The sequence below is a fragment of the Drosophila erecta genome, unplaced genomic scaffold (genome assembly GCF_003286155.1).
Source record: "Drosophila erecta strain 14021-0224.00,06,07 unplaced genomic scaffold, DereRS2 tig00000000-arrow-pilon, whole genome shotgun sequence".
Lineage (NCBI taxonomy): Eukaryota > Metazoa > Arthropoda > Insecta > Diptera > Drosophilidae > Drosophila > Drosophila erecta.
In genome coordinates, this window is record NW_020825194.1 from 7,697,680 (window position 1) to 7,725,280 (window position 27,601).

The window sequence follows — 27,601 nt, forward strand, 5'->3', positions numbered from 1 at the left end:
CCCCTCCTCATTGGCGATTCGGGATGACCATTGTCTGCCGCCTGTTGTTTGCATTCAATGGATTTTGATTTGGGTATCCCTGCTCGCACCTTGACATTGCCCATCCATACATGTATATGACCATCTACCTGGGTCGCTGGCCGGGCTCAGGGGCATTTGCCCAGGATCAGGTGTTGCTTAGGCGGCGGGTTCGAGCCTTTTAGGGCAGGTCATTAATGATCATAAATCCGCCGCATGAACGAATCGTTTCGCGGTAATTCCACCTACAAATGCTATTCAAGAGCCATGGCGCTTCTGCCTGGAGTCGCAAGGTGGAACCTAGGGCCATAAACCCATAAAGCCGAACACCGTAAATAACTTTCCTTAAACTCGTTTTGTTTTGGTTTTAAAACATAGTTACTATGCAAGTTTTAATAGTATGTATGTATAGATTTAATTACGTATTAAGTTGAGTCAAATATCCGAGAGTTGTACATATGCCTGTGTGAAATATTCAATCCATCTGCGAGGACCTTCCACTTTCGGTGCTTCCGAAGATATGTGTGTATCTCTTTTCTATCCTAACTTCCGTTCCGATTTTGATATGGGCCACCCATCGACTTACGCTAAGATGCCTAACGAAATGCACTCCATCATCACCATTACATATGGCACACTATAGAATGTAGATATAGATATCCGAAAAGAAAATGCATCAGAGAAAAAAGCAGTCAAATGCAAAGAGGAAACAGGAAAGAGGAATTGCACATTTAGCTACAGAGTCTAGAGAAGTCTAGTCAAAGTACATTACATGTATGACATAGGTCTAAGTAATTGCCACCGCAGATCTTAGTCGACTGGAACCTAACAATGTGTGTTTCGAGTGCCTAAAACTAGTATTGGATCTTTGATTATATCCTGGACTTGGCCAGAAGAGTGCGCGTGGAAGATCGGGAAAGTCTGTTTTATGTACGCGACGATATGCCTAAATCTGTTAAATAAATTCCGTTTTAATATATTGTCATGTATTCTGGCGCACGGTCAGTGGTTCCACCATCGCCCTATGCCTTGCCGGAGTAGTACCGATTGGGCAGACTATATCGACCACGATACTGCCCATTGAAGACCAGTTGATTGCCGCTGAAGTCGCTGTACTCATCGGTCTCCTCCTGCGTGTCCTCGATGTAGATGCTCTTCAGGGAACCCGGAAAGGGGGTGACCATCTCGGAGCTGTACGAGTTCTCCACATCCTCGTCGGAGTGGTCATACTCCCCGGAATTCGGCACGGCCACATAGGAGGCGGAGAAGCCCTTCATCGGCACCGAGCCGTCGGTCTTGAAGCGCACGAGCAGAGAATGGGTCATGGAGTTGATGTCCTGCGGCAGCTGCAATAAATAAAGCTTAGCTTCCCAGCTCTCCGGATAACCAAAATAGTTACACCCACCACATTGCCACAGTACTGTCCGTACATGGGCCCATACTGTCCGTACACATCGTCTATGTCTGAGAACACCTGCACGTAGTCGAAGGTGCAGTTCTCGCTGCTCTCGATGTCGAAGGTGAGGAATATAAGCTGGACGTAGCTGTTGTCCGGAGCGGCGATGGTCCACTCGCAGTCCATGCCGTCGTCGTAGTCCTGGTTCCCGAACCGGGCGTGCGAGTAGAACTGCTGCACCTGGCTGGTGGCACGCAAATATCCCCCACAGGCTGCAAGTAAATTATCGAAATGTTGGAGCTGCAGCAGGCTTAGGATTTCAACACCATCGTACCCGTGGAGTGGGAGGCGGTGAAGCCGTTCTTCTGCTTGTTCTTGTCCGTCTTGAGCACCATGTACATTTGGTTGCTGGTGGAGGAGATGGGGAAGGGAATCTTATCTCCGCAGAAGCGACCCAGTACCGAACTGGACTCGGATTCCCCATCGTAAACTGCCACGTTATCGTAGCTGCATTCCTGTGAGAAATTCAATGCAAATTACACAGCCTTAAGTAACGTCTCTATGTGGAATAGCAGAAACTAGTAGCTGGAAAGGACTATACCACTTGCTAAAAGCTATTTTGTTATGCCCACCTGATGCGATTCCACGTCGAACTCGTTGAAAATCAGCTTGATGCGGTGCCCCGGCGTGGTAATGAAGTGCCACACGCAGTCCGCATTTGGGGGATAGGAGTCCGGGTAATTGGGACTGAAGATGCTGCCGAAGGGGGCGGAGATCTCGTACTTGCACTCGCCCTCCTTGCAGTCGTGGCCATTCTCGTGCATGGAGTACCCGTTGTGGCACATGCAGATGTAGGATCCAATGGTGTTCCGGCACTCGTGCTGACACCCACCATTGTTCACGGCACACTCGTCGATGTCCGTGAAGAAGACGGCCGCGAAACCCGATCTCTGGATGGACTTGTCCGAATGGAACTCCAGTCTCAGCGCATTGCTCTCGGACGTGGCCGTCGGCGGAATGCTGGAGCCGCAGAAGGTGCCGATCCGCTTCAGACGATTCTCGCCCAGCTTTGAGTAGACGGTGACCGAGTCGTAGCCACAGTCCGATTGCTGATGCACCGTGCCCTCCAGGTCGAAGTGGGTGAAGTTGAGCGATATCCTGTGCTTGGGCGGCGCCACAATCTCCCAGATGCACTCCTTCAGCAGAGGGTACATCTCGGGAAACGAGGGCGAAGTGATGGTGCCATTCGGATACTCGATAACTCCGCCACAGGCATCTTAATAGAAAGGGAGAAATTCAATTAAAATCTTATATAATTCTAGTTATTGATAGTTCGTATGTCGACTCATTAACTGATTAATATGTAACTTTTTCCTTAAACTGCAGTTTATGCTGAATTTATTAAACCCATGGATTGGTTGGGCATTTTATGGTTAATATGCTCTTTTTTACAGCCATTTTGTATTGTCCTCTTGCAATTATTAACAGAAACAAGATAAAATGCTATTGTTGAGTTCCCCGACTATCAGATACCCGCTACTCAGCTGGTGGAAGTGCACTTTTTGGCAAATTTATAGAAATTAACTGATGCCTGTGTTATATATTAAAAAATGAAAAAATATCACATTTTCTAAAAGTGTGGATGTGACCGTTTTGGGCGTTTCTACATCATGACATCAAAAAAATTAAAAAAAAATTTTTTTTAAATAATTTTTAAATTTGAATGCAGAATTTTAGAGAAGTGCTCCAGAAATATTTAGAGGTATGCCACTTCAAAATCCGATTAAGATAAGTTGAGTTTAGAACTTCGCCTTAGGACATTTTCTTGAATTTCTACATTATCACATCAAAAAAATTTAAAAAAAAAAGATAGAATGCTATAGTCGAGTTCCCAGACTATCAGGTACTACTATACCCTTTTACTCTACGAGGAGCGGGTATAAAAGGAATATAACTTGATTGAGGAGCCCTTGGAAGTTAACCCACCTTCGCAGTGCTTCTTGTCGCTGTGCAGCTCGAATCCGATGCGGCAGCTGCACTCGTAGCCGCCCAGGGTGTTGATGCACTCGTGCTCGCATCCGTGGTTCTGGGTCTCGCACTCGTCCACCTCCTTCATGAACACGGCCGAGAAGCCCGCCTTCTGCACCGATGTGTCCGACACGAATTTCACGTACATCGAATTGCCACTTGACCTGCAAAGGGACGCCGAACAAAAGCAGAGTTCCTTCGTTTTAAAGAGGGGTGGGCGAAGGGGTGGGCTCTTCAGTGGCACTCACTTCATGTTCGGCGGCGGCTTGTAGCCACAGAAAACGCCAATTAGCGGCGCATCCTGGCCAGGACCGTCACGGACCTCGACGTAGTCGTAGACACAACTGTCGTGGTTCTCCACCTCGAAGGACTGGAATTTCAACGCCACCTGATAGCTCTCGGGCACAGTTATTTTCCACACACATTCCTTGTTGGGCAAATAGTCCAGCGGATAGTTGGGCGACTCCAAGCGGCCCACGGCATCGTCCACGGACAACTCGCCACCGCAAACAACTATGGAAACGGAATGTCAGGAACTTGCAGGCACCACTTTCATTCCCCATTTGCCCCATTTGTCCCATTCAGGCCACCCACTCACCATCGAACTCCGCTTTGAAGCCCCTGAAGCCCTCGTTGCGGTGTGTATTCACATAGGTGAGCAGCATGCGACTGGACTCCGTGCGGATCACCTCCTTGTCCACCTTGCCGCAGAAGCGCCCGATGAGCGGCGACTTCTCGAAGTAGCCATCCCGAATCTCCAGGTAGTCCGTTTCGCAGTTGTTCGACTTGAAGATGTTCTAGGGGGAAATTGAGAGTGTATGTGGGAATATAATTTAGTACAGTAGCTCCTAATTAGCCATACCATATTCTCCAGTTGGAGTTCCACTCTTTCTCCGTAGGTGGCTGTGATCCGCCACTCGCAGTGCTCCGTCTCATTGCTCAAAGCTCCGGCGGTGTAATGCGATGGCGAGGCAAAGATGCCGGAACTCTCCTGGAAGGTTCTTCCACACTTCGGACACTTGTACAGCAGATTGGCCTGGGCAATGTCGCCCTGGCTGAGGCGCAACCGCTGGCCAATCTCGGGACGCTTGCGACCCTTCATCTCGATGGGCAGGATGGTGTCCAGGTAGGTGCCCTTGGAGAAGGTGTTCCGCGCATAGTGCATGATCGAGTCATAGTCGTAGGCCATGCCCAGCGAGTCCACTTCGTCGGGGGACAGCATGTTGAAGTTGTAGTCCTGGCCCTTCATGATGTTGTTGTGCTCGATTACCACGTGCTTCTCCCGATCCGGACGTGTGTGCTCGTGCCAGAAGCCCACCACGTGACCCAGCTCATGGACCACAATGCCAAACTTGTCGCAATTTCTGCCGATTGAGATGGCCTGCGGCCCATTGCCACGTTTACCCACAAATGAGCAGCATCTGGTAGGGAATTAGGGATGGGATAGAATGATATTACCCAGGATGATAGTACCCAGGAGCCCAAACTCACCCGCAGCTGCGCACCGTGAACACGATGTAATTGGGATGGATCTCCGGGTCGCGCTCCACGAACTTGATGCACGTGGAGTTCTCCCAGTGGCGCATGGCCAGTTTGAAGAGCGCCTTGTGGATGCCACTGAAGTTGCCGTCGATCTCGTAGGGAATCACTCCATAGTCCCAGATGCGTTCCTTTTTGGCGGTGACGGCTCGAGCCACCCGATGACGCAGGTGCTCCTCATCCTCGGGAGTTCTGCAGATGGAGCGGCAAGATGTCTCCTTGTTAGTTATGGATGATTTTGGAAAGCGTTGGCCAAAAAGTTGCACGAGGCGTATGCGTAATTTTAATTGCCAACAGTTTTCCATACATTTTTCACTGCTGTTGTATGGCACAACTTTTGGCACGCGAATTTCTATTAAAATTCATAACTTTTAACATGCACAAACACACACAACCGCACAATGAGCAATGGGCCTGTGTGAATGGGTGTTTGTGTGTGTGAATGAGCCTTTGTTTGTGTCTGTGTGAGCTGCCAAAATGGCTGCTGTTTGTTTAAAGTTTATGCCGAAAAACCTCTGAATGAAAATGGCCAGCAATTTACAGTGGGGCCAGGAAATGGCAGCGGAAACGGATGTGGCGGCGGTGGTTGCCCAAGGGCGGAACGGTAGGTGGGAAAAGCTGAAACCTGGTGAGGATTGCCCAACTTACTCTGCTTTCAGCAAATCCATTTCAGGCACTGACTGCTGCTGGGCTGGCTGCGATTGATTGAATCCTGGCGGGGAATGGTTCACATATTGGGTGGTGCTCTGGCCACGTCGTCGGTGGTGCTGCTGCCGGCGGTGCTTCTTGCGATGGTGGCTTTGGTGGTGCTGGCGGTGCTGCAGCTGCTTCTGGTGGTGCGACTGGCGGTGGTGGCCCTCGGTGACCGGACGACTCAGCTCCTCCTTCAATCTCTGCAGCTTGGCCTCGTGCTCCAAGTGCTGGTTGCTCCTCCTGAGGGAAAACATTACATTAAAACTTTTATAGACGAGGTAAAAACCTCTTGTCATTCCAATTCATAAAAAAAAACCATTTAAATTAACCAATTAGTCTCACATAGAGTTCTAGATTTTCCGGCATAAAAAATGTTGTTTAGTTTTATTATATTGTTTTTTGATACCTAGCAATTGCTACATGTTTTATGCAAAGCAATAAATCAGCTGTCAATGCCATTAGCTTAAATATTTAAAATTAAGTAGGCATTAGACCGCAATCAGTTTTAATCCCAAATGAATGTTGCTTAAATCCTTTATGGAGTCTTTATTTTGGTTCTAGCATTTTTGGCTCACCGCTGTTTCGGTCCTCGCCTGTGGCGCCTCCTCACCACTCCACGGGAATGCAGGAAGTCCACCTCGTCGTCCAACTGCATGCCATTGCCTCCGGCATTGCTGTACACGTGAGCAGGAGTGGATCGCTGCTCCGGCAAGGAAGTGGGCACAATCTGTGATGGCCTCCTCTCGGCCACAAAGTTGTTGCCCGAATCGTCCTCGATGTCCTTGTTATCCGACTGAATCTTGCGTGTGTCCACATTGCGGTGCAGCGACTGCGTCTTGTTGCTGGACTTGGGGCCACTCTCGGCCAGCGTCAGTCGCGCTGGCTTGTCCGCATGGATTCGCTGCTCCGACGGAGGCAGTACCTCGTTCTTGTAGCTGGATGCTTGTGCGTAATCGGATGGCGATTCCGAGCCGGGCTTCACGGGCTCATTGGCACTCTGAGGGATTAAGAGTTTAAGGACCTTTAAGTACCTCAAATTTGCAAATACTAACGACCCCAATATGCTATTAATATTTATAGCTCAAGACCACAATTAGTGAAGTTATATATTTATAATACGGCAGGTTAGCTAAACTTATCTCCAGCTGAAAGTCCCTTCCGTACGTCATGCCCTCGTTTATTACTCACCTGAGTCTGCGACAGGCTCTGTCCTGCCTTCTGGTTGAGCGGACCTGAGCTGGGCAGCTTGGTCTTCTTGCGAATGATGTCGGTGAGGCCCTCCTCCTCCACCTGGAGGCCCTCGTGGTAGACCTCCTGCTTGAGCTTCTCCAGATCCAGCTGGAATGTGGCATTGAACTTGGTCGGCCCCGAGTTGGCAGGACCGGAAACGGAAGCGGAAGCGGGAGCGGGGTCGTGAACCGGACTGGGAGAGTCCGCCAGCAGCTGCTCCACCTCCTGGCGCTCCTGCTCCTCGTCGTCGATGGGCGTGTGGGCAACCACCGGGCCGGAATCACCCTCCGGCAGGGCGATGTCGCCCATGAAACCGCCTGCAAGGCCAGAGATAAAGCGATTTAAATTAGAGGCATTATAGCAGTGCTGCCTCCCGTCGCCCATAACTTACAAATTGTTTTTAATTATAAGCGACAAGGCGAAAAGCGTATAAATTTTTATTTTAATTGAAATTTCATGTGGCTCCCGGTCCACTCATCCGTACACTTGGTGTGGCGGTTGGTTAGCTGTCCGGCCGATGCGACCGGCTGGTAATTTATAATTCGCACCGACAACGTCTACTGGCCAACTACCCCGAACTGACCATCCCGCCCAGAAATAAAATAAAGCCGTGCTGCCCTGACGGTCATTTCGCCAGGCGCCTGGATAGACACACTCTGCATATCCATTTAATCAGTGCATCAGCATCAGGATCAGCATCAGCAGGATGGCTCTGCAGTCCAGAGTTACTGCCCAGCTGATGCCTGTGTTTGCCCACGCTCCACGCGGCGTATACGCAATGTGCACAGGGGAGTTTATGGCCACCGGTCGGTAAAAATGGCAGCAGCAACAACGATAACAGTTAACAAGCAAAATATGAAATTGTTGCCCTGTCTGCCTCAGACATGTTAAACAAAATTAATTAAGTGCGTTTGCACATTCAACGAAAAAAAAAAAGATAGGAGCTGGGGAAAATAAATGATAGCTCATACCGAACTATACAGACTCTACGTGTAAATGTTCAGGCAGTTTGCCTGTTAAATATTTTAAGCAGATCATTTTAAACCATGCCCTCGGCCACATTTATCTTTATTTTTCATGTCAAAACAAGCATTTCCCAGCATTTCCCAGCATTTCCGCTACACTTTCCCAAATAAGCTCGGCATAGAGCAATTCATCTGCCTATAAAGACTGTCTGAGTGCTCCTGCTGAAACGCTGCTGGTTGGCTGGCTGCTCAGAGCTCGGCTTAATTCAAACATAAATAAAATAAAATTGCATTCATGCTATTTACACGGCTGGCACAGTGAAGCCTGCGCTCGAGTGGATGCGGATCCCAGGCAGTTCATGATAGGGCGGCATTAACGTTAACGCCTTTTGACTTTTGAAGGCCGCTCAACGTGGCCCACATTGCTCCTCTGGATTGCCATTCCCATTCCCATCTTGCATCTCCACTGGCTACCTCTGACTACCTCTGGCTTCCGCCCATTCCCATCGCCACCCTCGCCATTCACCTGCTCCTTCTGTCCACGGAAACTCAGGAACTCGGAAGCTGGAAAACTCCGACGTGCAGATGCGGATACGGGTGCTGGCAATTTGATTATTACAACTGGAACGGCAAAACCAATCATCTTTGAGTCTAACTTGTTGGGAAGTGGGTCATTCCACGTGGGAGTGGGGCGGAAGACTGAAAAATCCATCGCCACTTGGATCGCATGCCAATCGGTTGTACACGTATCCAATGGGTAATAATCTTGAATTTGTAGCCTTTCGAATGGGAAGTAATCAAAGAGGTGAAACGATTTTCCTTCATTTCGATCTTTCTTCCTGCTAACTATCACTTTATCACTTTTCAAAAGCGCTCAGTTGCCCAGCGAAGCTTTTCATAGATATTTTCTTTCCGCCTTACGTGTATGTTAAATAAATGAACTATGTAGCATGTTCTCCAAGTGCACTTCCCCTTGAAGTATTCACTGTACTTCACACTACCCCTATGCTGAAGCAGCTGAACATGTGTGCATTCCTTGGTTTGGTTACTCCTGCTACGGGTTTTTAGTTTACTGCTGCTTGTTGTTTTGGCCAAAATTGCAAATTACATATTTATCAAGCTGCAAACGCTTTTTGATTTAGTTACCGAAAGTGCATCAGAGCACAGCAATCAGAAGGTAAAAATCAAGAAAAATGGAGCTGGGAGCCAACCACACGGTTTGTTTGGCTGCGGTCCAATCAATGTCAATCATACGCACTGTAAACCGAGTTGTGGTCGCCTTGCCGCAGTTCGAGCAAAAGGAGAAAATGAACAGGAAATGGCGGAAATGGCCACCCAAAAACACCCATTAAATGACAGACTGCGGGGAATCGAGACGTCTGTGTTTCTGTCAAAGATCGGAATTATGATTTAAGCTGATGTGGGATCAAAATTCTGGCTGAAATCAAATCCTGTTAGTTCGCACGCTGGAAATATGCTGTGAAATCTGAATTAAATTACACGCCACCGGGATTTGTGTATTCAGTCTGCTCACGTTTTCGCCCATTTACCTACTTGCTCTGTTCGCCATTGTTTTTGCTGCATACGAGTGTGCAGCGTGTTGACTTTGAAAACATATCGTATTTACATTTGATTTAACAGTCAAACAAATTTCTAGAATTGCGCAAATATTTACATACACAATCGGAAAATCTGTGCAGTGCTGCGAGCACGTGTGCCCTGTTGTGAATTAAAAATATGTATACATATGTATATATACCTTTTGCTTGCGTGGCTGTGCATACGTGAAATTTAAATTTCAAGCTAGCAGCCCACATGGCGGATGATTGATTTAGATGCCGGCACAGAGGAGAATTGGTGGCGGCACTCAGAAGTGCGACTACAACTAGAAGCGGTCGAAAGTGGCTCAAGCGAAACACGTTTCCCAGTTGGCATTTAATCCCGTTATCGTGTCCTGCCCTCCAAGGAGCAAGCATACGGAGGAGCACTTGGTAGTGGTAATAAAAAGACGATGCACTGTGCGCAGCGCAGCAGGCGAGAAAACTTGCCGCACAATGCGTCACAAAGCTGGCAAGATTTGCCACCCGCACAAGAAGTGCTAACAGCACGTTAACGTGGCCAAGAAGGATCCGGGGAAGGACTCCTGAAACGGAACGAAACGCAAACGGAAACGGAAAGCAGGCGATGTGCGTCTGAGTCCGTCTGCAATTTCATTACATTTACGTTAAATGCCTGTTGGCCGTCTCGTCCACTCATCTGACTGGCAGACAAACAGTTCGCACAAGTGAAAGTAATTAAATTTTTGAGCGTCGCCACCTCCCACATAGTCAGCTATCCGGAGTCCTTCGCCCTTCGCCCTTCGTCCCTCGCCCTCGTCCTTGGTCTTCGGTCCTTGGTCCTTGGTCTTCAGCCCACCCACATCATTCACACTAACGAACTGACGCACAAAACGTGCCATTTTAGAGGCAATCCGTTTCCGTTCCGAGTCCAGTTGCGCACCCTTTTAACGGCGGCCACAAAAATGTCCAACACATTCTGGCTGCACTTTCCCTTTTCCATCTCCCCCCCTAAATCCTGGTCACGCGGCGTATGCGTAATGTGCGCCCAGCCGCCCGCCTGCCCACTTTATGAGCTCTGGGCCGGAACTCGCGACTGCCAACTGCCAGTTTAATTAAAAATAAAACCCACCATCGCTCCATCGCTCCATCGCCGCCCTGTTGCCTGGCTGTATGGTTCCAACTGATTATTCGCTCTGGGCCGCGCTTCATACGTGCGAAAACCAGGAACCAGGAGCAGCATCCCCAACACTTGACGCATCGCATCAGTTGTGTGGTGGTAACATCCACCAAGTCCAGCGTCCAGCGTCCAGCGTCCAGCGTCCGGCGTCCACAGTCAGTCGTCCATTTTGTGGGTCAAAAGCAAATAATTGAAGAGAGCACGTCGACTGATTGCCATTGTTGAGGTCAGTTGAGTGCGCTTTCTTTTCACCTTTTTTGTTTTTTTGTTTTCGGTGCTTCCCTGGGTATTTTTTGGGTCCTTTCTTTTTGTTATTTATGGCTTTTGTGTTCTTTGGCGGATGTCAATGGTTGTGTCATAAAATAAAATACGAGTATGTGCGCAAATAAAACGCAAGCAATTAAGCAGCAGAAATACTTGGGGCTCAAAAGGATTCAGGACGAGCTGAAAAAATGCTAGTTGATCTGCAGTTTCGGTTGGCATTGAATGTACTTCGAATGTGACAGTGGTGTCGAATTCAAAAAGCAGCATAAAAGGATTATCTTATTATAATTTAGCTTTAAAATGAAATGCCATGACATATAATACAACAAGTTTGTGCGTATCGGTTTACATGGATTCCTATACGAGTAAGTGGAGCAATGTGTGTTGTTCCACCTTTTCTGCAGAATAATTTAGCTTTAGGACTTTGGTGCTTTAGTACTGAGTACTCCCTTGAGCGATTCCTTTGTAAATCTGCTTAAATCTCGGGGCTCACGACCCAGTTGAAGTAGAATTAGCCTTGACTGGTCAACTGACTGGTTAACCCCGTTGGCTCTCAAATCGCTGCTGGCATTGTAAATATGGCTGTAATTATGCATAATCTGCCATTGAAGAGCGTACATAGAGCGACCGGAAATGCACGTACATATATGCATGCATATCAGAGTGACCCCCATTCTTCTATGTGTGCGTGTAGGGGGCTCCATTCCCCCTTGTGTGCGTGTGCGTGTGTGTGTGTATGCATATGCGTATTAATTACCGCAGCCATAACAATGAAATTCAATTTGCCGGCCACGCCCCGCGGACATGTTAAATGGGCGGACGGGGAATCCATCATGGCCGGAATTATGTTTTGATAGGCGGCCAGCGAGCAAACAAGCCATAAAAGCGGCAAACGGATGGATGGACGGATGGACATCCAGGCGATGCCTAAATTAAAGATGAAATCAAGGCAAATAGAGCCGGACAAATAAAGCACTCGAACACAAAATGGACAGAATCGCATTCGGATGCGGATGCGAATGGAACGGCAGGAAGGATGTAGATTGGTCGGAGCGGATGTGGATGCGGATGTATATGGCTGGACAAACTAATCCGGCGGCAGCAGAGATTGCACGAGGACCTCGACCATTAGGCAAAAGCAGCAGCACTGCGAGTGCGGCTAGCTCCCCCAAAATGGAGCTGGAGCTCGGAGCTGGAGCTGGAGATGGATGGCCATGATGGCGATGGTGACGAGTGACCCCGCAGGACGTTTTGGATTTGGGCACGATTTAGGCTGTAGCTTTTGTTTGCTTTTTATGAGTGTGTCGGTCGGTGAGTGGGTTTTGCGCTTGTTTATTTATTCGAAAAACATTCGTACGATGGAAAAGAACTTAGCGACTGCACAGTACAAGACATTGCTGTATACATAATGTATTTATAGCATTGTCTTGTAAATGGTTTCATCACATAAGCCTACATAAAACATAGATCGGCACATCATACTGGATATTCCTCTCAACAGTTTGGTTTTTCCCGGTGTACCGACAAGTTGCACAAGTTGAAATGTGGCTGGAGTGTCAACTGATTGAATAAACGAATCAAATCAGGTGTGGCAAATTTATCAGTGTCTTTCAGCGGTTATCTTCGGTGGGCGACTGCCGAAATGAAACCTAATGAAATGGAAGCACTTGCCGTGCCGAATACCGCATGTCACACCTCAAAATCGGTTGGAGTGCCTCGATGACCACTGTAGTAGCCGGTCAATGGCCCAGACCGGGCTTATGAAACCACTGACTGTCGAAATCATGTGTGTGCTCCATGGCTCCCTCCTCCCTGCCGGGCAAACAGCCCCCAGATCCCCAGATCCCCAGATCCTCTTTGCCGGCCAAATCGCAGATAGAACTGATAGAGCCTGGGGGCAAACAATAGCGGGCCAATGTTTGAGTTAGTGCGCCAGATTTATGATGGACAACTGCGTCGAAATATTTATGCAGCTGTACGGAGCAGCATTTGTGCCCGACTTCGCATCTATGACCACTTTGCACCTACGGCAGACACGGAAACTATTTTCCATTGCAGCCGCACAAAAAGTGGGCAAAACACAAAAAAAAAATAAAAAATATAGGAGAGCGAGCTCGTTCGCACAAAGCATTTTTAGAAAAAGTTTTTGGCTTGGAGCACGGGAATACAGGAGATATGGGATGAAATATATATGTGTATATATATGCTCGCATGTGTACTTTTTCAGCGCACAGTTTTTCAATTTAAAATGGGGCTGAAAAGAGCAGTCATATTCGCCTGATGTGTGAATATGCCAGTTCATTGGAGTGTGTTTAAGTTGTGTGCGCACTTTATTCAGTTCACCTACTCAGCTCAACTTTCGGTGCCACTTTATTACAGCCAAGTCGGTGGCAGGTTCAATAAACTCGCTCTGCATCTATGCACCATCTAGCACCATCTAGCACCACTCAGCACCACCCTGCACCATCCTGCACCACCCATTCCACCCACCAGGGACACCATTTCAAACGACACTTGCAGTGGCATCTGATAATTGTGCCATCAGCAGTGCAATTGCTTCAAAAGTGTTTCGTTGCCGTCGCGTTTATTTTCGTACTATTTTGCACATTTCCCACAAATGATGCCAAATAAAATGCAGACATTCCAGATATCAGCGGAGTATCTTGTATACTATTGGGGATGCAATTTGAATTTTATTTCTATCTCAATTAAAAATGTTTGTTTCCTCGTGCCTATTTATTTCAATAATTCTTTTATACTCATGATCAAAGTGGTTTTAAGACATTTAAGCATATTTAATTCCTGCACGGAAGATTTAAAAAGTGCAAGATTTTTATACAAAAGAATATATGAATATACAATTACCAATTTCACATAAATGCCTTTTATGTCGTTTTTATTTCATTGTACGCCGAGTAAGGTCCTCAAATTGAATAGCAAGTTATCACGAATTTCGCTAACAGCACTTGAAAATTTGTTTTTCTATTTGCTGGCGGATTATTTGTGTTACAAATAAAGTCATGTTCAATTTGATGGAATTGTTGTGTTAATGCGGTCCATGGCATTCAGGCCTTGTGTCCATATTTTGGAAAACACTTTGATGGGATATTGCTCTTTATGTAACAAATTTGTATTCATACATATTTATATTTCTGCTGCTGCTGGTGTCAAAGCACTGGCTCTCAAAATCCTAATAAAGCAATTCCGGCAATAAAAGGGTTCAACTGCTGCAAATGAAGCTCAATGCTCGCTTGACTGGATTTGCTTCAATTTTATTTCGCCAGCATATGAATTCCGTATTGGGTTCTTGGCATTTGCTTTGGCCAAAAGAACAGAAGCAGAGCAGAAACAGAAGCAGAAACAGAAAAAATAAACACGAAAATTGGGAGAACGCATTCAATTTGTCTTTGGTCTGTCGCTTTCACTCCATTTTCATGCTGGGAATAGGACGAAAACAGCGGGTATCGGGACTCAAGGATATGGAAAGTTGAAATGCAAATGGAAATCATAAATTGTAGTTCAGATCTGCTTTGGTCATCGGTTGGCTGACGGGGCGGATTAATTCGATTTGTATCGCCCTTTTTACGTATCTGGGGCATCAGAACGCTGGCTGAACAATTAAAATAACATTTACAAATTTAAAATGCGATTTGCATAAATTACAGATTGCCCACAGCTGCGGGCGCTCACACGAATAGGAATTTATGTATATAGATACAGTACATACGGCACATACAGTACATACGGTACATACGGTATATACGGTACATATGTGGGAGCATGTGTTTGTGTGCCGAAACATAAGCTCCATTTTGTGGCATTATCTGAGCAGCTTTTGAGCTTGTTTGCTTTGCCTGCTTATTTATGCCAATTTGCATAAACAATGATTGCAGCATACAGGCGGCAAGGATAACAAATTCTGGCAAACAGGTTGCTCAGACACAAGGCGCTGGTTTTGTTTGTTTGTTTTATGTGTGTGTGCATGCACGAAAGTACGGGACACACATATGCACACATGGAGCGCCGTAAAGTATGCAGCAAAAAGTTTGGAAATGCATCCTGCTGTCAACCGATGGCAGGAATTCCGCAACAGTTGTAAAGCAGCAGCCATTCGCCCAATTTCATGCCATTCGGGGTGACATGCCACTTGTGTTGGCATTAATTAATTATGTAAACAGCTTAAATGCAAGTTTATTTTATTTACACATGTTTCTGCTTGTGGGGCGATGTCATTGTAATAAATGCACCTGAAATCGAAAGCGGAGCGCGCGGGGTGAATTCGGCTTGAGTTTGTAAATGTTGGCCCAACTGTGGCAAAATATGGGCAAAGCAGGTGCTGCAAATGCAGTCAATGGCTGGCAAAGTCCTCTCAGCCGGTTCATCCCTTTCAAGGATCTGCGAATCAGCTCACTTCCGATTTCCTAACATTTCCGCAGTTGCATTTCCTTTTTTGCCCCAGCTTTTGTTCGCCACGCTTTCACTGGCAAAGCGAGATTCGCTCTTGAAATCCAAAAGCATGCCGAATATGTCATCACGCATATAAGCAGTTTGGGGACTTCCTATAAGTCTATTGTGCAACATTGAGTGCGGAAAGGACTGGCAGGCGAATTGAGGTCAATGACTGGGCAAATGTTGTGTGGTAAATAAATTAATTTGCCTCACCGACAGCAATTTGTTTGGCATGCCTGCCAGAAAATTGAATTAATTTATGTGTTTATTTGCGTAGATGGAGCAAAGTTAAGTATTAAATAGATGTGGTGTTTAATTAAGGGCATACAAAGTTCCCCTTCCCAAAACGTTTTCCCTGCATACTCCCCTGCCTCCTGCGGCTTTGTAAGCTGATCCAGCCGGCTGTTTTGCGGTGAGCATCCGAACAATCTGCCCCAACCGAAAACCCCTTGAAAACGCTACAAACTAACTCAATCCGTCTGCACACAATGCTAAAAGTGCGAATTGTAAATAGTTTCTGGCAGCAGGCTCTGGCTTACTCAGCGATGGACTTTTTAAGAGCGCTGCAGGGCACTAAGCAGGTAGGAAGGAATCAACTTGAAGGATTTCGCAGGGATATATGCACTGTAAGCACTGTGCGAAAATATTCCGGTCAATATCAAGAAATCTATGGTGTAAATTCCACTTCACCCTATAAATGAATCTCACCCCTAAATATGAATATCTTTAGGATGATATTCCTCATAGGGTATATTTTTATTCCCAGTGCAATGTGCATGTTCATATCGAGCAATTCCCAGCTGAGCTGCACTCGCCTCTCCCCCAGATTTATTCCTCCGTTTCGGGGGAGGCGGTTTCCCATGAAACACGAACCGTTTCCATCTCCAGTCGGTGGCCCCCGCATCCAGCAGCTATGCATGCAATGCCTTCGAAGTGCCTTTTTATTTGAGAGCGCGAACGGCGGCGTTAGTTTGTTGCCTTTCAGCCGAGCCATTCTGACATTTTGCCATTTCGCCAGAGCTGCATCAATGTGTGTGTGTGTGTGTGTGTGTGGGAGTTGTGAATCGCGAAGGGGGAAATCCCCACAAGAAAGATATGTATGTGTAGTGCGGTGTGGCGTGGTGGGAAATTATTTGCAGTCACTTGGGCAGGTTGTTTGAGTTTTGTGCGCTCCGCTCCGCTCCACTCCACTCGGCTCGGCTCCAGCCGCCATCAGCCAGGCCACTTGAAGCCATCGCGCGGCGCCTCCTCCGCCGACGACGACTGGCATTTTGGTCGTCCTGGCTTTGCGGTTGTTATTGTGATGCTGTTGTCATCATTACTGTCGTCAACTTGGCTCCTGCTGCACTCCTCGGAATGGCTGCACTTGCCCGCCCATTTGCAATGCCAATGCCATTTGCGGTTTGATTTCTGGGTCCTCGCCCACAGTCACGCCTCGTTTGATATCCCTAAGCCTCTTTACCATTGTTAGCCGGCGTTGATGGAACTTTTGTAGCCTTGGCTTATGCAAATTAATTAACGAATCTGCACAAAGCGCAGCGAACAATGCAATGCCACGCCTTGCCGCCCAGTCGCATCAAATTCCTTAAAGTGTTGGCAAACACGAATGCATTATGACACGATACTGAATTTCCAACTGCTAAACGCTTTCGTGTTGCCTACTTATGGGCGCTGTCGCTTCAAAGGGCTTAATTAACTTTCGAGTATTCGCTGGCAATTTGTTGTTAAACTAAATAGTGCGTGTGTGTGTGTGTGCGTGCACTCCGGGGGATTTTCGTGTGTGCAACATTTTTGGCAAATTAAATTTTCCAGTTTCAAATTGCTTCAACTTCAATTGAAAGTTGATTAACAACCAGCTTCCCTCTTTCGTTAACCCACTCCGAAATCCAATTAGGCTGCTTTGTGCGTGCGGAAACTAAGGAAAAATTGTTTATTTTTCTCGCCACCACCCCTTCCCTCCCCTCGATCGAATCCATATATAGATAGATAGCTGCGTGCATTTGCATACATTAGGAAGCCATTCCTTCAGTTTCCAGTCCGTGCAATACAAATCGGCTTTGACCCAATATTTTGCCCGGCCATTTGCAACCGGCAATGCAAACAATTCAATAATTGTGGGCTGCGAACGGTGGTGAAAAATTCCCGAGGCGGTGATGATTGATTGCGAAATCGGGCTGGAAGTTGGGGAACCACCCGAAAATGGGTGATCTATGCGGCGATGTGACCTATCTGGCCATCAAAGCGCCAGACCCAGACCTTCAAAGCCCCATCGAGAGTAATTTGCCCCAATGGGGGAGCCGTAATGCTCATAAATGGCAGATGACGAAGTGGAGTTGCAGTTCGTTTAGGCCCATAAACGGCATAATGGTGCAGGTATAACAGCAAATCATTTACATTTTAAACCAATATTCCCTCTGCACGGGCTGATGTATAAATGCTCTTTAATTTTAACATTTTTGGAATGAGTGCATTATTTTGGAAACAATACCTATACCCAGTTACCAAATGTAAAATTCCTTTCATGTTGAAGTAATCAGCCAATTGGTTTAGTACAATTAACACTTTCTGAGTTTGCACGCATTACTACATGAACCAGATATTGTGTTGTTTAAATGGAATGAATTACTATTGGCGAAGCTGCTTATAAGTAAGCTCATAAGTGAATTTTGTGTAAATGCGCTATCTGAACCCTTTAATGTATTCCAAAAGGGGGGCTAAAGGATATTCAAACACTTGACGTCACATTGGCAATGATAGTTAGTGCGGAAGTTGTTTGCCGTTCAATATACGCATACTTTGGAGAGGACTCCGCCCTAGGAATGCCTGTCCTTGACTGGGTTTTTGGTATTCGCTGGATGGTTACCACCCACAGGGGGTGCTCAACTTTTTGACAATTGATGTGAGCAAATACTTATAGATGGACCCGCAGATAAACTTGCCTTCTACCACTTCGAGGCAGACAAATTGCAATCGAAGCCGGTGCTTCTGCCCCTGGCAGACACAAGCGCTGACTTAAGCTCAGACCAGGATGCGGATGCGGATGCGAATGTGGAGCGGATGCGGATGCGGATGCGGATACGGGGATCCTTGTCCCGACAAGCGGAGCAGAGAGCATTGGAGCCATTGATATGTCGGCGACGCATTCGTTTTCGCATTGCTCTCGCAGTCAATTTCCTAAAATTTTCCCCTGGTTTTTTATTATTTCCCTCCGCTTATTTTTTCCTTTTTTGCAAACTAAGGTAAATTCAATTGAATCGAGCTGATCGGAGGGCAGGATGAGCACAAGTAGAAGGAGCATGCCACAATAGCGCTTAATTTCCAGCGCTGCAACAAGCGGCTGACAGGGGTTTTTCCGGCGGTGGGGGGCTGGATGCCAAATGGAGGTGGATGGGTGGTGGCCATAAATAATGTCGGCTGGGATGAGGGGCACGGAGTCGAGCCGAGACACTTCCACGTGTGTGTAGCTGTCTGCGTCTCGAGTTAACAAGACTTTTCGCTTTTACTCAAACTCGCTGGATAACACAATTTTCAAACCTTTTGTCTTGCCACGACTTGACTGGGGTATCGGTGAAATCTCTTATAGATTGGCACTGAGAGAAAAACTAGCTGTCAGTTAGCTTAGGGGAAAACTGGTTTTAGCTGCATTCCCTGAATAAGTTAATGTTGAAATGGCGTATATTCCGAATTTGTAGAAGATTTTAGATTTATGAGATTCACATATTATTCTATACAGAAGTAGGGTTGCTAATAATTTGAGATTGAGAACATATAGCTATTCTTCGGCGTGCAAATATATAGATTCCGGGCTTAGAGATTGGCTTACGGCGGAGTGGAATCAACGCCGAGGGAAGGCAAATGCGAAGCCATTTCCGTGACCCGTGGGGTAAGTGGCATGTGGAATCAGGAGGGATCTGGGATATGTGCACCCTAACCCCGTACTCACCGGCCTTGCAGGGATCCATGTCAATGTCTCCGGATACCTTTGGTGTCACATGCAGACGCATCAGCTGCTCGATGGTGTATTTGCTGCGGTATGGACGACGCAGCCGGCGGATTGTGCCCAGATATGCGTCGAATTGTTGCCGATGCTCGAGGTGCTGATGCCTTAGTCCCTCATTCTCATCCTCATCGCCATTCTCGTCCTCGTCCATAGTCGTTTTTGAACCCGATAGCCGTTGAAGCACACTGCCATCGACGGTGGGTTCCCGCCCGTGGCCATTTTCAGTTGCCACCTGATCCACGGATGCAGGAACAGGTGCGGGAGCAGGGGCTGGTAGTCCTCGATGCGGCCTGGGGTTCTTGGCGTGCACCGAAATGAGCACCACCAGCAGACCGGTGGCCAGGAGCAGGACGCAGTTCGTCCAGCTGACGCCGAGGGGCGTGCCACGCCTCCTACGCATTGCTGTGGCTTCAAATTCTTGCAGCTACTTGGAGTCTTCTGTTTGTGATTGTAGGTTTGGTTGCTCTTTCCTCGTTTCGTGACCACTGACCACGTTTGGACTCAGATGTGCCTACCTATCTGCTCTTAGTAAAATTTCTGCATTTTCGTTTGGCACGTGCCGGGCCTGCAATGGAAATAGTTAAACAAAAGCGTAAAAACACCGATTAGATTGTGAAATGAGGCGGTTTCATTCAGGTTTGCACCAGACTCAGTGGAGCTATTCGCCCTGACTCAGTGCATTATTATTTTGTTTACGTTCATTGCTGTTGGAACCCACCGATAACCCCTTGAATGTTATACTCTCTTGGTTTTGACTGCCATATAGTCTATAGGCCTGTGTTCCCAAGCTCCCGTGAACCGATGATAACTCTCTGTCCCATTCGAATTGACCCACACTTTCGGGCGATAAGCTCCTGGATTTTGTTTTTTTCACGGCCCTGAAATCATTGTATTTTTTGTTTGGCGAAAATAAACGGCGCACTTCCACACACATTGATGGGTAAATACAAAGGTGAAATGTGCTGGGGATTAAGCTGCGAAAATGCAGATCGAAATCGGCAGTAGTAACATTACCATGCGGCTGGGGGAAAGCAATTTACGTATGCATTCCCAATCGGGGTTATCTTTCCGGCAAGCCGGCTTTCATTTGCAATTTGAATGCAAGCTCTGGCTGGGAAATGTCAACCTCACGGATGCAGTTGCTAATTCCGAAATGAGGCATCCAATGCAATCGATGCGAGACACAAAGGCAAACACACTGAGTTTTGCCCTCATCAATATGGGTTTACTCGTATGTTAGACAAAATATGTATCCGGCAGATAATCACAATCTGTGCACACCCGGCGTCTTATTTACATATGTATCTCATGGCATACACACATATGAGTATATATGCAACCAACATCTGCGCCTTGGGCGATCATAAAACTCGGGTAGCTGAACTACGAACAAAGGAGGTGTAAAACCCAGCAGATGGGCGCACCACTAGGGGGAGTCAAAGAAGTCGATTTAGTCGGTAATGGTCAGGCGGTGAGCCCGTAAAACCAGGACAGGTAGGAGCACTTGCTCCGCTCCTCAACTTAGCACTCAATTAATTTACAGGCGAAACTCTGAAACTCTGAAGGGCAGGCACCTTCACTGCGATGCACAATAACAGGTAATTAAAAATCGCTTAGCCCCGAAAACCCCGAGCAATTCACAAAACCTTTTCAATTAACTTGAATGTTTGGCCAAAACCATTGTCATCAGGCTGCTTTCCTGCTGCTGCTGTTGCTGCTGTTGCTGCTGCTGCCGTTGTTGCTGCTACTGATTTTCCCCAACAATTGTGGCAATTTCATTAAATCATTTCATTTCCGGCCCCCGCTCAAACAAAACAAATCAAGGACTCGCCTGGCTTTTTATGGCAAATTAAGTTGCCTTTTGTGTGGTGGTGGTGGTGGTGGTGGTGGTTATGATGGTGGTGCTGGCGGTGGTGGCAACTAGCAAATAAGGCAAACACCACACAGACAATTCCACAGACGAAGCCTTGGACAGAAAGTTTTTGCAGCCAAGCAAAACAGTTGCGAGCGAGGCAAAAGCAGTGCAACATATTTTCTTAATTTCATTTCGTTTAATTTCACCCAACCAACCGAGCGGGAGCAGCAGGAGCTATTTCTGCACGGGAATGGGGCAGGGAAACCCCCGAGCAGCCATTTCCATAATCCACGTTCGCATAATTACGTATACGCCGCATGGGACCAACGGCAGGGACGAGAATGATGATGACGGTGCCGTTCTCGCTGCCGCCGTCTCATTTAAGCGAAATTAAAAATTCAATTGATAAATTCCAAACTAAATAAGCAGTGGCTGGTGGACCTGCGGGAAGCGGGGGGAGAGGAAAAGTTAACTTGAAATGTACGTCCCTCTTGCGATTTTTTATTCGGTTGCCTTTGTTGCCACGTCTCAGGCAGCAAATTGAAAATCGTTGAAAAGTATGTTAATTGGCTAAAGTGAAAGCGCCTTCCACTTTGCCATTTTGCAGCCACTTTGCTCATTATGGAATTTGTGCGGACCTCATCATTCTCATGCTCAGCTTCATGAACTTCCTCCTCCGCGCTTATCGCACCCACATGGATTTCGGGAGGTGCATTCTTATCAGAGCTCTGGGTCAATTCGTCAGCGTAAACAAATGCCAATTTCACTACATAATAGCTGGCAAAAAGATAAGTGTTCTGTTTATTCTTGAAAGTGCTCTTTGAGCCCCCTCGATATTCGCATTTAAGCGTTCTGAGATGTCATTTTCAAATGGCACACACCGCCTACTTTTAGTTTAATTAGATGAGATAAGAGTGCCAGCCAGCAAATATCCAGATAGCCTGGCAGCCTGGCATCCTGGCACACTTGCTCCTCGCAACGAGGCCATCAATCAGGTTGTCAAGTGCTCGCAACTTTCCAAGAGCAACTACAAGAGCTGACAATGACAAGCGTCAAGTGGCTGGGGAATCCTTGTTTTCCAGCCGGGGCGGTTCCGATTCTCAGTCTCTGATTTGGAGTAGCACTAGACGGAGAATCCCCACCAGCCAACTTACGCCCACCCTCGAAGGCTTTGGCGTTTTTAGTGTTATACAGGAGCAAATCCTGACAGGACTCGCTGCGAAAGCTCTTTGTTTGCCTAATTTTGATTTTCTCCGTTTGACAGTTGACATTTGCAGTTGCAAGCTATCCGGCAAAAGATATGAATTGAAATGGCTCTCGAATGAATTTTAAAGAAGGATGCAGCATGACTAGGGCCAACAGAGTTGTTTAGCTTACTGCCCAAGCACTTTGCGACTTTTCGCATTTCTGGTCCATTTTCGCAGCACTCAAGGACATCGAAATGCAGGCCACGACTTGGCTAACAAGTGGGTGGAGCAGCAGGGGTACGAGCCTCAATTTGGCAACAACTTAATTTCAATTACCAACGCAAAGGCTGGGCCAGCCGAAATGGTATAATGAATCGGGGGTCAGCAGGAGGAGCCTTGGAGGATCCTTCTACTCCTGCTGCGGCCGACTTTTATGCGATTTAAAATGCTTCACAAGCGCAAAATGCAGCGAGGCGACTGAACTAACAACAAACAGGCAAACAAACAGACAGCCAGATGGGATGGGATCAGATGGCTCGGGGGGATGGCAGGCCAGAGGCCAGGACACCGAGAGCAGGATGAGGAGCCCGAGGGCAGGACCAGAACCAGAACGAATCCAAAGCCAACGGCAAATAATTAAACTTGGCTGCCTGGCACCTGTGGTCCTTGTACGCCGGGTCAGGCCATGGCCGAAAACCCACCCACCAATGGGTGGTACATCCGTATATCCTAGCCACTGGCTCCTGGGTCCTGGCTGCTGGCTCCTGGCTGCTGGCTCCTGGCTGCTGTATCCTGCAGCACGGCACAAACGAAATGAGTGGGTGGGTGGGTCGAGTCCTGATTATTTAGCAGCTCGGCATGTGAATGTAAATAAAGTTGAGCCATAAAATACCCCGCAGACAGATAGGCAGCCACCACCCCACTTTTGGGGTTATAATCTGCAACAGAAACAGGACGAAGGACGATGCAAATAACCACTGGTCACAGCAGCAGGAAGAACTGAGGCCCAGCGATGGATACTGGATGCCAAGAAGAGCCTGCGCTGTATTTATAAACCCGGCTAGCAGGAGCCGGCACTAAAGTTAAGAAATAATTAATACTAACAACGACGAATGACGAGCGTTGTGTGGCCAGGGAATCAGTACCCAACGCGGACCATTGGCGCACTGGGATGCTCCGCACCTTGGCATCCAAGCCCAGCCCAGTTCAGCGCATCCCATCTCATTTCATCATCATCCCTGCAGCCACCCTGCTGTTGTTTCGGGTCATGAATAACAATTGCCGGAAAGGCACCGAGAGAGGAGCAGGTATCCAGCAGAAATATGGCGGCAAAGATTTCTTTTTATGGTGATTGCGTGGGAAAATTGTTGGCAATGGGATACCAGGCCTGCCAGGTCGGCGATAAAATATGAAAAGAATAAAACGTAAAACAGCCACCACCTCCATGCAAATATGAAAAGCGAGTGAAATCCTTTTAATTTGGCAAATAAAAAAGGGGGACTGGGCCAACAAACATTTCAGTGGGAAAATGCCGCCCGTTTGGCAAAACTGGCGACTTAACTTCTTGCTGGTAAATGCGTGCAAGTGAAAACGATCCGACGAAACTGGCGGCAAGTGAAAAGTTTGTGGGCCACGTTGGACTTTGGCCAACTACAAAGTGGCGAAACCACGGCCAAGGCAATCGAGCCCATTCAGAGCTCAATAAAGAGATATGTTTGGTGCTTTAGATGGCCTCAAGATTTCTTGCTACCCTACTAAACTACCCAATTAGCCTAACTTGCAGACATTGAAATATGACAAGAAGTAGAAAAATACACATAAATTGGTCTCTAGCAAGTAAGTGAAATATAAAATCTGCTTAGTCTTTAATTAATTACACACGGAATGGGGGCCGCAGGAATGACAGCATTCAACCAACTGGAAGTGGAGCCACTCACCCACACTCGTCCCCAGTCAGCCAGACAAACAAGCACTTGCGACATATCATTAACTTTGCTTTATAGCAACCGAAATTGGGAAGAAACCAAGTGGTTTGGGGGGCAGAAAAAGTGGCGTGGCAAAAGATGAAGTAAAAATACAGAAGATGTAGCTCGTGGAGTTGGCGCTGCTGCTTGGGGAGACACTTTCCATGGGAGGGCGCTGCTGCTCTCGAGGACTTGGAGGAGGATGTGGATGCGACGGCTGCTTGTTGGCAGGATGGTGTCAGCTGTTGTGCCTACATACGGAAAAATATTTGTATTTCCTGGGGACCTACACTGGCATAATTCAGCGAACATACTAAGCACACTGATTTATAATATATATAAAAGCCAGCCACTCTTTGAATTTCCTAAGCGATAATTCGCAAGTGAAGAAATAACAAGGAGTTATTTATATAACATAATGTTTATAAAATATAAACACATTTTATCATTTTTTTCTGTGGAATAAAGAGCCTTTCCAAAAATCCACCAATTCATGGCTGCTGTAGCAGATACAGAATACTTTGCAATATCCATAAAATAACTCAAATCTCTTTTGCAGACTTGCCACCACCCCGCCTGGTTGGCAGGTAAATTTGGGGTTTAATAATGCCTGTGGTCTATCCGGCGTCAAGTGCAGTTATCTTTGGCTGTCCACCTTTTAGATGCCTCCACCACTCCTCGAACTTAATTCGCTTTTAATTTTTACCCTGCTGCGACAGCTAAAAATGCGGAAAAATTCCCCATTGCCATGGCAAAAAATAAAAAAAAGAAGACGGAAAATAATAAAGTGGAGAACAAGAACCCAAAAATACAGCAGAAATTTGTTAAGCACGCGCTATCAGTCTGAAGTGCGTATTCCAGGAGGATGAGGGATGCGGGATCTGGGATCTGGGATGTGGGATGCGGAAACCGAGGGGCTGACAAAGGCAAAAGGAAGTGGACGAGGCGTCCTGAGAGAGGGAATCCAAATGAATTCTATTCAAAGCGCTGCTGCCACAAAATATGAAATGAAATGTTGTCGCTGGGGAGCGAAGGGGCGGCGGGCGGGGGGCGAGAGGGTGGTGCAGAAATGTTGTTAAGAAATGCATACGCGGGCAATTTTTATTCCTTGCTACACTGTCCTGTTGGTCCTTCGTCCTGCGTGGAAAGGCGAGGGACAGATCCTGCTGCTTAAACACGAAATGCTTAATGGCCAAGTTGCCACAAAACGTTTGCCAGACAAGGGCCAACTCACTGGAGCAAAAATGAAATGCGTTTTCTGGCTCCCAAGGACGGAGGACGGAGGACGAAGGACTAAGGACCTGTCCCTCTGTACGTCTGTCAATGTGTGTGGGCGTATGGGTGCTTATTGGAGCGTAAGCAGCCCGGGCAACAATATCAATATGCGTCTTTTGTGCCAAAGCATTTTCCCCCGCTGACAATTCTCCGCCACCGGAAGCTGATATTCTGGCAACCGGAAGTGCTAGGTGTACCGCCCCAGCCCCCCTCCATCGAGCTCAACTCAAAAATTCCATATTTTCCATTTCATTTTCTTCAACCTTTCTCTACGCATAAATTTCCATCAGCTTCCATTCAGCAGGCAGACAAACAAAGTGCGCAGCATATGAAAAAGTTCTGAAGACGAGCAGCAAATGCAACCAATGCCAATTAGGGCTAATGCCTGCCTTGCTGAACCCTTTGGGCTTACCTTTAAATGCCGTCCAAGATCGAGGATCGTTGGTCAAAACAAAAGGAAGCACAAAAAAGGAGCAGGCTGCGGTGGAAAAAATAAATCAATAAAAGGCCAGACAAGATGAGTTGGGTACGCCGAGATCGAGTTCGAGTTCGTTGCCATCGGATAGGAATTCCCTTCTATTTCGCGGCCACCTTGACTTTTGCAATTGTTCCGTATTGCAAACAGAAAGAAAAAACAAAATAAGACACACTTGTCTGTGCGACACAAAGCGAAATCAGAAATGATTCTATTTTAATTATGCCGGCGGCCTTTAGATTGCCAATTGACGAGATATGCGCTGCGACTTAACGGCGGCATGAAAAGCGGAAAAGTGGAAACCGCACGGCGGAGATTTTAGAGTGTGTGCGTGTGTATGTGCATGTGTGTGGTCGCGTGAAACGCGGAACACCCACCAATAATAATAGAGCGATGCTGGTGGTTCTGAAAATCCGGCGGGGGGATGCTTATGCTGCACACACCGCGTGCCGTTTTTTATTTATAGCCATTCGAACGCTAGGCTTCTATCAACAGCAGCAGCAACAAAAGAAGCAGCAGCAGCATCTTCAGAAACAACAGCAACACATGAGACAGCAGTAACTGTGGAAGTTGCAGCAACATACGAGACAGCAGCAACATTGACATCAGCGGCTGCTTTGGAAACAGCAGCAGCACAAGAGCAACATCAGCAGCTACGAAAACAGCAGTTGCACGTGTAGCAGCAACAGAAACAGCAGTTGCACATGCAGCAGGAACAGCAGCAACATCAAGCGCCTGCAGCAACAGCATCCTCAACAAAAACAGCGTGTTTACTTAACTTTTTGTCGTTGACCGCGAGAAACCAGAGAAATGAATAACAATAATCATATTCAACGCAAAACCAAAGATCAGGGCAGACACTGATAACGCTGATTTGAGTGCACACACAAAACGATCGTAATCGAATTTCAATCGAGTACGAAAATCACGAGCACAAAATCAGTGATTAGAGGAGCAAAAACCCTTGAATTCACTTGTTGAGTTAGTTAAGTTGCTTGGAAATGATGCGAAACTCTGCCGAAACCTTAGCATCCCTTGCAGGTAGAAACATTAATGGGGTTTTTTTGTTCTTTTTTTGCCAACCCAATCCGAAACAAGACACTCACTCACTTCACTGGCCAATAACTTTATCCTTGTGCCCTTTGCGGATATTTGCGCTTGGCCATTTGATTCAAACAAGTTTGTTGCCAATATTCTTTTGTTTCGCGACACCGATTCCGATTCTAGAGCGAAAGCACGTCCGTTCACGACCGAAGTTGCTCGCGATTTGAGAACATAAACAGAGCAGACAGATAAAGTGAGTCCAAATCCAAAACTGTTCCCACCGAGAGCATGCGCCGAGAACAACTGCGGAAAAGTGCCCAACAGGCGGCTGCGTTTGAACTGCCGCCCCGACGGGCGAAAACAAAGGCAACGAATTCACGGGGCCAGTGTCCCTTAGCCAGATCAAAGATCTCCGCCAAGAACTTTCTTATTTTTTCATTTTCAAATTGTGAAATATTTTATAAAATCGGTAAGAGGGGTAAT

General features: G+C 47.0%; 1 protein-coding gene across 2 annotated transcripts; it reads right to left on the reverse strand.

The window, feature by feature from the left end:
* Positions 1–377: 377 nt before the first annotated feature.
* Positions 378–27,420, reverse strand: LOC6554546 (dorsal-ventral patterning protein tolloid). Of its 2 annotated transcripts, none has more exons than XM_026983986.1 (14): positions 27,185–27,420; positions 19,262–19,883; positions 6,863–7,221; positions 6,250–6,671; positions 5,630–5,914; positions 4,934–5,173; positions 4,305–4,863; positions 4,041–4,239; positions 3,691–3,955; positions 3,401–3,606; positions 2,047–2,690; positions 1,749–1,929; positions 1,424–1,686; positions 378–1,364 (listed from the first exon to the last, which is right to left on the reverse strand). In XM_026983986.1, the coding sequence occupies exons 2-14, from the start codon at positions 19,716–19,718 to the stop codon at positions 1,041–1,043; spliced, it is 4,404 nt and encodes a 1,467-aa protein (XP_026839787.1). In that variant the 5' UTR covers positions 19,719–19,883; positions 27,185–27,420; the 3' UTR covers positions 378–1,040. The 2 variants fall into 2 exon arrangements, with proteins under 2 accessions (XP_026839787.1, XP_001981948.1); XM_001981912.3 differs by having other exon boundaries at positions 27,181–27,419.
* Positions 27,421–27,601: the final 181 nt, after the last annotated feature.